Here is a 12,874-nt window from a genome sequence, read left to right on the forward strand (position 1 = left end):
GTATTTCTGAGTGTTTTATGTGCTGCAGAACAGGAACCTGCTGTAAAACAGCAATTATGCTGAGTCAAGCTTGATTTTTAGTAATCTTTTCCTGTTAAATCAATAAATCAAATCAATCAATCATTTTAACATTTGATCTGATCCAATTTCTTCATTTTTTCTCTCTTTGGTTTCAAATCCCATCTTCTATGACAGCTCTAAACAAGCCGTTTAGTATTCTCCATTGCAGCGGGCTGTGGGTTTATCACCAAATGATGCAGTGCCTCAGCTTTGCTTCATATTCCTTTCACAGTTAGCGGACGCGCCATTTATTTATCAAGCTGCGCAGTTTTGTGCGCAAGGACAGGTTGAATATGTCTCAACTTAATGAAAACCTAATCACTTGTTGTCAAAAGAAAATAAAAATAACACCCTGCCTGACTATCCTTTACTTTGCAGCCGGCCGACCGAAGAGCCTGCTGGTGTACATCAATCCGTGCGGGGGGAAGCAGCGAGGCGAGCGGATTTACGAGCGGGAGGTGGCTCCGGTGTTCCGGCGGGCCGGCATCTTTACGGACGTGATTGGTGGGTCCCTATCAGTGCCACTCGGCAACATTTAAATAAAAAATGAGTCTCGCCGGCCGCCGTATAGATCTCTGCTGCCACTGTGGCCTCTCGCAGGGACCGAGGAGCCTCGTGCCGATATGATTTGGCTTATGGCTGCATTAATCACGCCACAACCTTAATGAAAGCTGTGATACTTGATAGGCTCGTGTATCCAAACACATCTATTATTCAATAAGTGTTTTGCTACTGCAACACACAGTCTGGAGTATTGATGGTCCATCAGAGTGGGAACTATTCACACTGGGGTTCCTATAGCTGCTTTGAATTGCAATGATTATATTTGTGTTGGTATTATACGGCTGCTAAACAGATTTACTGTTGAAATGCTGTTTTTGTTTTGTCTGTCTCAGGGTTCATTTTGTTAATATACAGTACAATAGCTGAATTAGGCCGTGTGTGCCTCTGTGCCGTGGCGTTTTCTGAATATTAATCTGCTCAGCGGTGAACAAAACTGCACGGCTTTTCCTGCGTCTTCTATATTAAAATGCCCCCACTTGTAATAGCAGTCAACAGACGCAAAAAAAAGAAAACTTTCAGTGATTCTGTTTGCCTTTTATTGCACTAACAGTTGCCGTTTAATTGGTTTCTGCAGTTACGGAGCGAGCCAATCATGCCAGAGACCACTTGAAAACAGAGGCCAATCTAGACCAATATGACGGGTGAGTACTTCACAAAAGGGAGCAGGATTGTAACATCGATTCTTCACCCTGGTATTTTGCTGACTCTTGCCTTTTCACGTTTTAATAAAGCTGATGTGAAGCCGTTTAAAGATCCGCTGCTCTGCAATCTGTGTTAAGTCGACCGATCATTGCTAATGATTAGTAACGCGAGCATCTAACGTCCCAAACATTCTGTTTATTTCATCCCCGTACAGGAGTTTTGTTTTTAACTGCCACGCATTAAAAGTGACAACTCTCTGACTTGCATCAAGGTCATGTTTTCAGCTGAAATTGTACATTGTTTGAGCAAAGCGAGAAGCAAAGTGAACTAAAAGAGACCCTCCCCACTCCCCCCGCTGAGTGCCTTGTCGTTTCAGCTCCCATTCATCTTATATTTGTTACACCAAAAGCAGGGTTAGAGTCCATTATGCCTTTATTCTGCAGTACATGTAATTTATAGATGCATTTCAGTGGGTTTTGACTTAGACCCAGGAAGCTGTAATGCCTGGTGGCACAGCGTGATATTCTTATTTATTGTAGGGTTTCACAGCTGCCCCGTTTCGTTATCGTCAATGTTTTCTTGCTATGCAGTCTTTTCTTTTTTTTTTTCTTCAGGATTTTGTGCCTTACTACAAACACATGTACGTGTAACTCAACTCGTTATGTGACAACCAGTGGGGGAACTATGCTCTGAGGTAAATCAGAAAATAGACTGGTGACAAGTCTAAGCTGTTCATTTCCTTTTGTCTCTCCAGGGTGGTGTGTGTGGGTGGAGACGGCATGTTCAGTGAGATCATGCATGGGCTGGTTACCAGGACCCAAACTGACCACGGTGTAGACCAAAACCAGACAGATGCTGCGCTAGTGCCGTGTTCTCTACGCATTGGGATCATTCCTGCAGGTGGGCTTTGGTTTTGAATCTGCAACCTTTGCGACATCATGCAAAATCCACTTTTTTTAGCCGTTAAATACTAGCCTGGTAAAAACCAGACCCTGTCCTTCACTTTGCTTTGTACAAGGGTCTGGACTTGCTGCATAGAGAAGCGATTCTTGCTGGAGGCGTGGCCTCTGCTGAAGCATGTGCGTATTGTCGCTGTGAAGGAGGCTAAGCTAAGAAGCTAACCGGAAATCGTGTGTGCTGTAAACAACCCTACTGAGAGGAGAAATATACCAAGCCGAACGAGACGACTGTAAATGAGAGCTGCTGCTTTGTCAGATAAATTTATTTTAATTTGGATGCTTTATCAACACGGACTGGCTTCATTCACTTTCTCTACTGCCGTATGCTAAAATAACTAGCAGACACTGCACAGAAAATTGACATCGTTCAAAACTCCGCCTTCTATTTGCTGATTGGCCCAGGTAAAATAAACTACAAGCAGACACTGCACAGAAAATTGACGTTCTGCTTTCTGATTGGCCTGGCTAAAAATCTGCCAGCGAAATCCTTGTCTATGGGAGAAATCCCAGACGGAGCAGTGAAGGGAAACTAGAATTGAGCGGAACTGCATAAGAAGGCAAGGGCCAGGCTAGTTAAATACTAAATTAAAAATTTCTGCTCTATAGAGACTCCAAGCACACAACAAAATGTATTTAATGGTTAAAAATGTGTATTTGTACGTATATGTCTTCTTTAAATAGACAGCACAAGTTGATTTGGGACACACCCCAGAAAAGGGGCGTGGCTTGTGGAGTTAAAATAAGGAGGAATTCAAATTCAAGCAGTTCCACTTTAAATAGACCCAAACTGAATTATTTAAATGTGAAAGGAAGGATTTAAATCATGAAATGCCTCAAAGTTCTAATGTGTATTTTAAACATTTTTATAGAAATATCTCTGTCTTTTAAAAAGGGTTTTGTGCTGTAGTAAAAAGATACTGCCACAATGGAGTCATGAATTCATTCATGTTGCTGAGCAAAAAAAAAACATCCTATTGCAGCACAGCTAAAAAAGCACAGAGTTCATTGTAGCTGAAGTGATAAGGATGATCTGACTGGCGAGACATTTTTTTTTAGGCGAAATGCAGATAAAACCCAGAGCTGCTCAGCTGAGGATTGTGACAATTCTCTCCTCTGAATATGCCGACAGACGACTGAGCTTGAGGAACTGAAGGGGGATAAAACGTCAAGTGTCTGAGGGCTGAACATCATGTACACCAGTTGTACTCTTTCAAAGGGACGTGGCTTCTACGTGGTAGCTTTAGAAGAATAAAACTGTGGTTTAATGTCACCATTTTTACATCCAGACGAAAAAAGGAAGGAGAAAAAATAAAGAAGCAGGCACTGCAGGGCTGTCGAAGTGTTCAGATTATGAAGGTCAGAGGAAAAGAAGCAAAGGCCAGATAAGTGATATTCATAGAAAGCTCAAGAAGGCAAAAGAGCGAGCTCATCTTCTTACTCATCTGTGTGTCCGTCTTCAAATGACAGGCCTGATCTCCCCCTGTCACGCTTCTGTGAGCCAGCTCAAAACATCACTAGTTAGATTTCTCTCTCCTCCCTTTACTCTCACTTCATCTTTTATCAGTGGCAGTAGCTCCATATTACCACTTGAAGATGATCAAAGTTGGGTAGATGGGTCTAAAATTACTCCACGAGGGCGCAGAGAGAGAGCGATAGAGCCTTATTACCTCTCAAGTTGAAAGATTTAATATCAAACTCAACATTTCTCACAAGGCGGGGAATGCCTCTTATCCTTCATTTGTTGGCTGAAGAGTGCTGATGAGAGCCCGGAGCGACAAGATTAGTTAACTTCAGGACTGCCGTCTCTCTTTACTTCTGCCTAATAAAATCATTCAACTACGTTTGGCTTCCTTGGTGGCAGCTTTGAAAGACACTTAATTCTGCTCATCACCAAACCTTTCATGTCACAAGTGACTACTAGACTAGCAAAGACTTATTTTACCGGTCCTTATTACAGTGAAACTAAAGAAACCATGTCCCTTTTTTAAACATTGGCATAGATTCAGGATGTTATGTTTCTTTGACTTTCTCTTGGGAAATTGGACGTGTAAGAAAGAAAAAGCACAGCTGAGATCTCATGAGGACGGCATAATTGCATTGGGGGTTTATGTTTGCAGCCTGGCAAAAACTGAAACAGCTTTGGTGGCTGTGGTTTATAAATAAAACAACAAAAACAAAGTAAAACAAAAACAAGTAAAAAGAGAAAACCTGAGTTTTTTTTTAGGTCCACTGATAAAAGTTCAGATGATGCCACTTCACAGAAACCTGTTACCATCATTATCTGCCAACAGTTGGTTGAAGCAAGCATCATACAAGTTAGAGACCCTTTAAGACCAGGATGGGACACTAATGAGTGGTGTGGTAGTACTCCAGACCAGTCTTGGTCTTACGACTGATCTTAAGACAACTTTTTGATGGTTTGTCTCAGACTCAACCACATTTGTACTCGTTTTGTCTCGATCTCAGACATTGATGACTCTGGATTTTCTTCCGAGACCACAGCTGTGGAAATATCACTAAATTTCCAGAATATTGTCCAGCCCCTAAAGGTCTTGGTCTTGACTATGTTGCACCCTCCCTCAAGTCTTGGTCTCGACTTGGTTCAGCCCCTAAAAGTCTAGGTCTTATATCAGTCTCAGTGCACTCTGGTATTGGTCTTGACTTGGTCCAACCCTTAAAAGTCTGGTCTTAACTCAGTCTCACACTCCCTCGGTCTTGATCTCAGTCTCACCGTCCCACGATCTTGGTCTTGAATTTGTTCAGTGCCTAAAATTTTTGGTCTTGACTTGGTCTTGCCCTCCCTTGATCTTGGTCTTGACTATGACCAGTCTCTAAAAGTCTTGCTCTTGACTTGGTCTCACCTTCCCTCAATTTTGTCCAGCCCCTAAAATTCTTGGTCTCAGTCTCAATGCCCTCTGGTCTTGGTCTTGACTTGGTCCAGCCCTTAAAAGTCTTGGTCTTGACTTGGTCTAAGCCTCCCTCAGTCTTGATCTTGACTTGGTCCAGCCCCTCAAAGTCTTGTTCTTGTCTTGGCCTCAACGCACTCTGGTCTTGGTCTTGACTTGGTCTCACCCTCCCTTGGTCTTGGTCTTGACTCGGTCTCACCCTCCCTTGGTCTTGGTCTTGACTTGGTCTCACCCTCCCTCAGACTTGGTCCAGCCCTAAAAGTCTTGGTCTTGATCTCTGTCTCGATACACTATGGTCTTGGTCTTGGCTTAGCCCAGCCCTTAAAGTATTGATCTTGACTTGATCTCACCCTCCCTCAGTCTTGATCTCAACTTGGTCCAGCCCTAAAAGTATTGGTCTTGTCTCTGTCTTAATACAGTCTGGTCTTGGCCTTGGCTTAGCCCAGCCTCTGAAAGTCTTGGTCTTGACTCTGTCTCACCCTCCCTCAGCCTTGGTCTCGACTTGGTCCAGCCCCTAAAAGTCTAGGTTTTTTCTCAGTCTCAATGCACTCTGGTCTTGGTCTTGACATGGTCCAGCCCCTCAAAGTCTCAGTCTTGTCTCGGTCTCAATGCACTCTGGTCTTGGTATTGACTTGGTCCAACCCTTAAAAGTCTTGGTCTTGACTCAGTCTCACACTCCCTCGGTCTTGATCTCGGTCTTGCCCTCCCTTGATCTTGGTCTTGACTTTGTCCAGCCCCTAAAAATATTGGTCTTGTCTCTGTCTCGATACACTCTGGTTTTGACTTGGTCTTGGGTTTGGTGGTCTTGACTACAACACTACTTACTGAGTGCTTAGCTGGACCTCAACATGGACTGAGATCATGGTGCAGTCACGAGAACATGATGCCAAAAACAAAGAGCGTAGCAGCATCCTGATTGCCTTCACATTAAAGAAGATTTTACAAATTTACTGCAATCCAACCACGCTAGATAAGGTTGTGAAGATGATCAGAGGGTCTGGAGTGTATTTTGATGATGACCGTTCTTCTGTGTCTTCAAAATCTCAGCAGTGATGGGATGATTAAAGAAATGACTGTAGACAAAAGGTATTCTTGAACAGTGAGGGTTATTCAGAATAACAGCCTAAACCAAATTAAGAGACTCATGGTGAATTATGTGAAGTACTCCCCTGAACTTCTGGGTTCACTGCTTTTTATAAAGAAAATCCACGTCCCACTGGGATGGGCTTAACAAAGCAGAATCGACACGCAATTCCTTCTATGGTAAAGGAGTTGGCTCCTGAGATGTATTTTGAGACACACAAACATGTTTACCACTAAAGCTGTTTTTAACAAGTGAGGTAAGGATTAGCACATTTTTCCCATCCTTATAAGGAATTGCTGAGACGTTAATTTAAGAACAACTCCTGACTGAAACACAATTCTGTAGGATGACTCCATACACCTCAGATCATTCAGGCTGGACAAACACTGCATCTTTATTTTTACTGCTCTGTCTGCTGCATCTTTCTGTCAATACAGTGTAGGGGTAAGGTACAGTGGTGCTGGAGTCAGGATAATGTACCTTTCATGTCTCAGCAAAGCACATTATTATGCATTGCTGATGTTCGTGCTGTGTATTTGACAGCGCTCCACGGGGAATGTAGGGTCTTAAAATGGATTTAAAAAGCTCAATGAGCTCCTCCAGCATGTAAACAATTTTCCTGTTTGCCGGGTTAGACATCATAAATACATGTTCACTATCCACTGAAGTCAATGGAAATCACTAAAGCAGTGTCGTCTAAACAAGCGTGAAATGTTCTTAAAAGATTTTTGCAAGAAGAGACACCAGATTCCTGCGTTATGTGTTGCGTTATCAACCGCTAGTGTGTTTGCAAAATATTTCAAGATCTATTGGACCGATTAATTAAAATCCCAAATTAATCACTTAACTTTTAATGTTAATCTGATTAAAGAAGGCCGCCACAGACAACTTTAGCAACACAAAAATGGCTGCAAAAAATGGTCAGTTTTTCAGATGTTCAGCTCAAAATTGGTTTCCTAGAAGCTTAAAAACATTTCAAACACTTCACTTAACGGACCACGCATACCTTCAAGAAATTCTAGTTTTGTTTTTTTCTATGACATCATTAGATCTGCAGAAATATGAATGACGGTAACTAGAACATAAATTCATCTATGACATTGAGAAATAACATTCAGAATCATGTTGTTGGGAGTGGCATAGGTTCGTAAACATATAATATATTTTTTCTTTTTGTGTCTTTTTACCAATAGGTTCAACAGACTGTGTTTGCTTTACCACCGTGGGAATAAACGATCCAGTTACTTCAGCCTTACACATCGTTGTGGGTGAGTGGAAGTCGGGAACAAGAGCTCCCAGCATTTGTTTTATCAGCATGACTCAATAAAAAATTGTTACATCAGCTGGTCTTGGGTTTATCTTTGTAAGGTCATTTTATTTCCTCTTCACTTGTGTCCGAACAGGTGATTCCCAGCCTTTGGACGTTTGTTCAGTTCACCAGAACGACGTTTTCCTCAGATACTCCGTCTCTTTGCTTGGCTATGGTTTTTATGGAGACTTACAAGCAGACAGTGAAAGAAAGAGATGGCTCGGTCCTGTCAGATACGATCTGTCAGGTAGGTTGGCAATCATTTTTTAAACCTGCTGAAACTACTTAATTTCAGCTTCTTCTGCAAATTCTCAGTGAAGATATCCACACTGATTTTTTTTTTTTTTCCAGAAAATGCAACCACTCTAGTCGCCTTTAGGGGGAAACAGATCTTGCATGGTCTTGTTTTATGACAATGTAACTTTAAGTTTCCTCCGGATGCAGGCTTCGGAGGATTAAATGTATAAATCTAACACAGCCTCTGGCCTGTACCAGTCAGTGCTTCTGCTTCCTCTCCACTGAGGCCCAGCAGGCTCACCCATCCATCCAGACCACACATAAATACACCAAGTGTTCCAAAAAATGCAAGACATGAAATCAGACTAAATAAAACTGAGACCAACCAAGCAGAGGGGGTAATTCAAAGTGTAAAAAATACAAAATATGAGTTGAACTAATCATAGCTTCAAATCAAACAAGCTCCTGTTTATTAAACCAATGTTCTATGATGAGTTTTCCTCATTTACTTGAGTTCTATTTACGAAGAACCCGAAATACCCTGCGGGGCAAACTAATACTATTCAGTTCTGTCTTATATCTAAATTTTAGTTCCAGCAGAATTCACTACGAAACACAAAACCTCTCCTTGCCCGTGTCTCTGCTCTCTGTGGAGCAGTGAGTCTTCTGTAGGTTTGAGAAATCAGCTAACAAATCACAGCAGATGGTCTTAAGGGGCTTTAAGACCAAAAACAATATGTGCTGAACGCAGCAGAGAGGCGCAGCATCTCACTGCAGATTTAACATAAAATAGGCTGTGTTGGTTTTCCCTCCCTTTCTTCAAGGGTCACTACTGTGAGCAAACCTTGAAAAAAAAAACAGATGTCCTTCCTGATCCAACCGTACAATGCTGTTAGAGTAAATGTTATCGATACCGCTCAGCTTCTAACTCAAACTGTAGCTCAATACCTGTAAAACTGACAGGCAGCCATCTTCAATGGGGTTGAGTGGTAAACACTGAGGTTGCTATGAAAATGCCATTGTTATTGTGCAAATTCAACAAGCTCGAAAAGCACATAGCTTAGATATTCATGAAAATTCTCATCTACAATCCTAAAGGAGAGTTTAACCCAAATCAGTTTAGAGCAAACACATCGAGTATGTACAACGGTGTAAATTTACCTGTTCAATCTGTGCAATTATAACGGCGTTTTCATAGCAAACCTCAACTTTTTCCCAATAAACTCGTGAGGTTTGTGACCATTTCTAACTACAAAATGGTCGAGAACATATCAGAGATTGTGATAGCTATTCCWTTTTTTATAAACTGTTTGTATTTATTTTTATCTTCCCAAGACAACGGATGAAATTTAGCTACGGTGCTAATTTTGGAGCATTTATATTCATAGAATATTGGATTTGTCCTTTTAAATGAATAAAGAAGATGAAAGTGCTAATCACCGTTTGCAAACACAGAGTCTAACTCAGTCAATTTTTTAAGATTTTGAACTAAAGTTTGATGTATTAGCATAGAGTCGTCCCCAACGCTCCAGGTGCTCAATAAAGATATTTATTTAAAACTTTGACTTATAATGCAGCGAACAATATGCTTCCCTTTGAGTTAATCTTACTTCTGTCATGTTTGAGAATAATTTGCATAAAATTAGCCACATAGAAAACACTAACAATTGCTTTTTTTTTGTTTGTTTTTTGGCACAGGAGTAAAAACCTTCCTGCGTCACAACATCTACAAAGGCAGCGTCTCTTTCCTCCCTGCAGAGAACAGCRTAGGACACCCGAGGGACAAACAGCCATGTCGATATGGGTATAAATAAAGTCACTTTTTAGCTGCTTTATACAAAGTTTTAACTTATTCAATGGCGTTCAATAGTAGCATCACACTTTCCAGAGCTTAAATGGAAGGCTAAATTATTGAGGCCATGAAAGCCCATTTACTCCCATTTACAAAGCTCCTGACTAAGTGTGCTGTTTGATATTCTGAGCACAGACATCATTTACATTTGTTATGGGATCTGAAAGCCATTATTCTATAATATAACATCCTATTTTACATAAAAAGTGATGTGAATCTGCTCCAAATGATTCTTTGTAGCTGCTGACAAAAGTGCTCAAATGTAAATATGGGAGTTAAAAAATGGGCTGAATATATTTCAGCTTAATGAAACATAAGAGTGTGTTACAGCCGCAGTGATGGTTTTAATGATTGTGAAACAAGGTTACGCTGGTGTTTCAGGTGCCGCGTCTGTCAGCACTCAAAGGACGAGCGCGACGAGACGTCAGGAGAGAAGGAAAAGCCTGTTGACGGTACGAGTTCGTTATTTTATATGTGCCTCGTTAATCACAGGGAAGAGCCCATTTCTCACTCCTCAACCTTGTTATCTGCTTCTTTCTTCATGTTGACACAACTAGTGTTAAAAATGAGCATTTTCACAAGGTTTAGTTTGAGATTACAGGAAATAAACACACAAAAAGAGAAGAAAAACCAACACTGGCTGACTTTCTGAGCACTTAATCACATAAAACTGGGAAGATTTGCATTTTTTTCACTATTTTTTTGGAGCTGGAGTTGGATGGAGTGTAAATAATGGTGTCATTATATCTGTCAAACATTTGTCATTTTTCACTCCATGTTTTTTTATATATTTTTTCTTCTTCCTGCAGTGTGGCAAAGCTTCTTAATGAGGTATTGATGAGAGAATATGATCTGGTTTTAGTGATATTACACAGCTCCGGCTGTGTGCCCTGCTGGAGCCTCTTTGTGTCGCCTGCAGCTGAAAGGCAAAMAGTAGCTGATAACGATTCTGTCTGTGTGTGTGTGTGTGTTAGCAAAATATCTAATGGACCACTTGACAAGCTAACGACGCCGTCAAAAAAAGTACACATATTCACACTGCAGACAAAAGTGACAAATCCGATATTTTCTGATATTTTTACGACAGTCTAAACCAGACAAATCTGGTGTTTTTTTTAAGCAAATGCCAACACTAACACTTCATCAGTGGGGTTAAAATATGTACYAGGGGTGTAACAATACATCAATCCACATCCAKATATTGATTAAATGATTAATGATTAATGAATTAATGAATGATTAATTCACCGAGGGCCCCACAAGGCTGTAATTAACTTTGACTAAACAAATACCGTTCCTAGTCTCACTGCTAAGTCTGAGCACTGCTAACAATAACTGGGCTCTATGTGGTATTTCCTGCATAGAAACAGTGTTTTTACATGTCCTGTAAACACTGAAATGTACTACGTGTACAACTGACTAAATGTGAAAAAATAATACAGAAATACTATTAAAAGTAAAAGTAATAGAGTTTTACTCACTGTTGAGTAGCTGCCACTTTGAGTTCTGAACTCTCCCACTTTCTGAAAAGGAATTCCCACTGGAGGGGTGTTACAGTTGAAATTTACAATKTGTTTGTAAGTGGGAAATTCTCAATTCCCAGTACAATTGGGCAAAAGTAGTCGGTGAAAATGCACATAATGCACGGCAAATTTCACCAGCTGTCAGCTACTTTTGAACTCTGTGCAGCCCCACCTAGTGGTGGGATGTCGTCATTTCACAGGTAAAATAATCAACATGCATTTTGGGAAATGTATTTCAGTTTATGGTAAATTATGGCTTTAAAGCAGCGTATTGTGGAGACATTAATACAGGGCTTTTGAACTAAATTGGTCAGGGGGCCACAGTAACTTGACTTTGAATTTATTTCACAAAGAGACAATGCACGTTAATCAACACAACACACTGTGCTCTGTCTTCTTCTGGTGTCTATCTTGTGTCCTTTATGCCCATCTTGTTCCTCAGTCTTTTCTGGTTCTTTCTAGTTCATTCCTCTCACACCTGTCTGTGTCTGTAATCACTCAGCCCTGTCACTATTTAACTGGTTCTTCTCTTCCTTTTACTCATCTGTTCATTGTTTGGTCCTACCCAACTCCCCACCTGTGAGTTATTTTGCCACCACGTTGGCTTTTGATTTAATAAATATTTTTATTACTTTGAGCCTGCCTGCATATTGGGTCCTTACCCAGCCTGTCAGCAAGCTAATTTCATGTGTAGTCCCCTAGCAGGTTGAGGGGGGAAAATTTTCAAAATTACAATTAACATGCATAAAATATCATTTATGACAGATTTCTATAACTAAAAAGTAGGGGTGCAACAATACATGTACCCGTATTGAACCGTACCGAACCGTACCGAACCATACAGATTTAAAAAATTTGCTTTATCAACATGTCTTCTGAAGATGCTCTGTGTTGAAGGATCAGTGGATCTGTGTTCGACTACTCCACCTAGGCTGCATTTTTGAGCGCAGATCCACTGAGAAACTTGCTGTTTCAGCAACATTTAATTAAAAAACTGTACTTTTGAGGTTAAACAAATGTTCATAATTAATGTAAATAAATTACAAGTTAAAAGGGGCATGGACATTTCTCTTTTGTTTCGAAAAAATATCGAACCGTGAGACTAAAGTTTCGAACCGAACCGTGAATTTCCTGTATCGTTGCACCCCTACTAAAAAGTAAGTATAATTTACAATAAAAATTCATAATAACATTTAAAAGCAAGTCACATCCAAACAAGAGAGAGAGAGGGGAAAAACAGTAATTTAAAAGTTAAAGACATGAGTACAGTTGATTATAGTAGCAGGGCACACAGTCAGTTGTGTTATGGGACCTGCAGAAGGAATGAAAACTCTGGAATCCTGGTTAATAAGTTGATCCTTTCCTGCTTTATAAAAGGTCACTTGTTCCCCAACAGGACCAGAATCTCTCTGCACACTCAGCTTAGATTTGAACCCCCACCCACCTCTCTCTCTTTCTTTCTTTCTGACCAAACACACTTCATTATCTGCGGCTCTCAGGACAACACAAACCTCTGGTGGGAAATAAAGCACTGACTCCTACATGAGCTGGTGTTTTACGTGTGCAGCCGATCCTCTCTGTGTTTTCTTTCTTTAATTAGTGGTAAATTTAAGATTTTCCATCTTATCCTATCTGCAGTTTCCTATAGAGTGTGTTTTATTTGTCTGGATAAATATGACTGTGAGCACAACCTGTGTGTGTGTGTGTGTGTGTGTGTGTGTGTGTGTGTGTGTGTGTG

At 40.7% G+C, this 12,874-nt stretch overlaps 1 protein-coding gene across 2 annotated transcripts in view; it reads left to right on the forward strand.

Moving 5' to 3' along the window:
- cerk (ceramide kinase) overlaps window positions 1–12,874 on the forward strand; it is a 53,933-nt gene that overhangs the window by 25,461 nt on the left and 15,598 nt on the right. The window contains exons 4-10 of one of the 2 annotated variants that reach the window (XM_014018836.1): window positions 439–564; window positions 1,199–1,265; window positions 2,021–2,166; window positions 7,409–7,483; window positions 7,619–7,771; window positions 9,460–9,565; window positions 9,995–10,065. In XM_014018836.1, coding sequence (XP_013874290.1) covers window positions 439–564; window positions 1,199–1,265; window positions 2,021–2,166; window positions 7,409–7,483; window positions 7,619–7,771; window positions 9,460–9,565; window positions 9,995–10,065 — 744 coding nt within the window. The remainder of the gene's footprint in view (window positions 1–438; window positions 565–1,198; window positions 1,266–2,020; window positions 2,167–7,408; window positions 7,484–7,618; window positions 7,772–9,459; window positions 9,566–9,994; window positions 10,066–12,874) is intronic. The other variant, XM_014018837.1, reaches the window with a different exon arrangement.

Source organism: Austrofundulus limnaeus, unplaced genomic scaffold, assembly GCF_001266775.1.
Source record: "Austrofundulus limnaeus strain Quisiro unplaced genomic scaffold, Austrofundulus_limnaeus-1.0 Scaffold204, whole genome shotgun sequence".
In the NCBI taxonomy this organism is placed as follows: domain Eukaryota; kingdom Metazoa; phylum Chordata; class Actinopteri; order Cyprinodontiformes; family Rivulidae; genus Austrofundulus; species Austrofundulus limnaeus.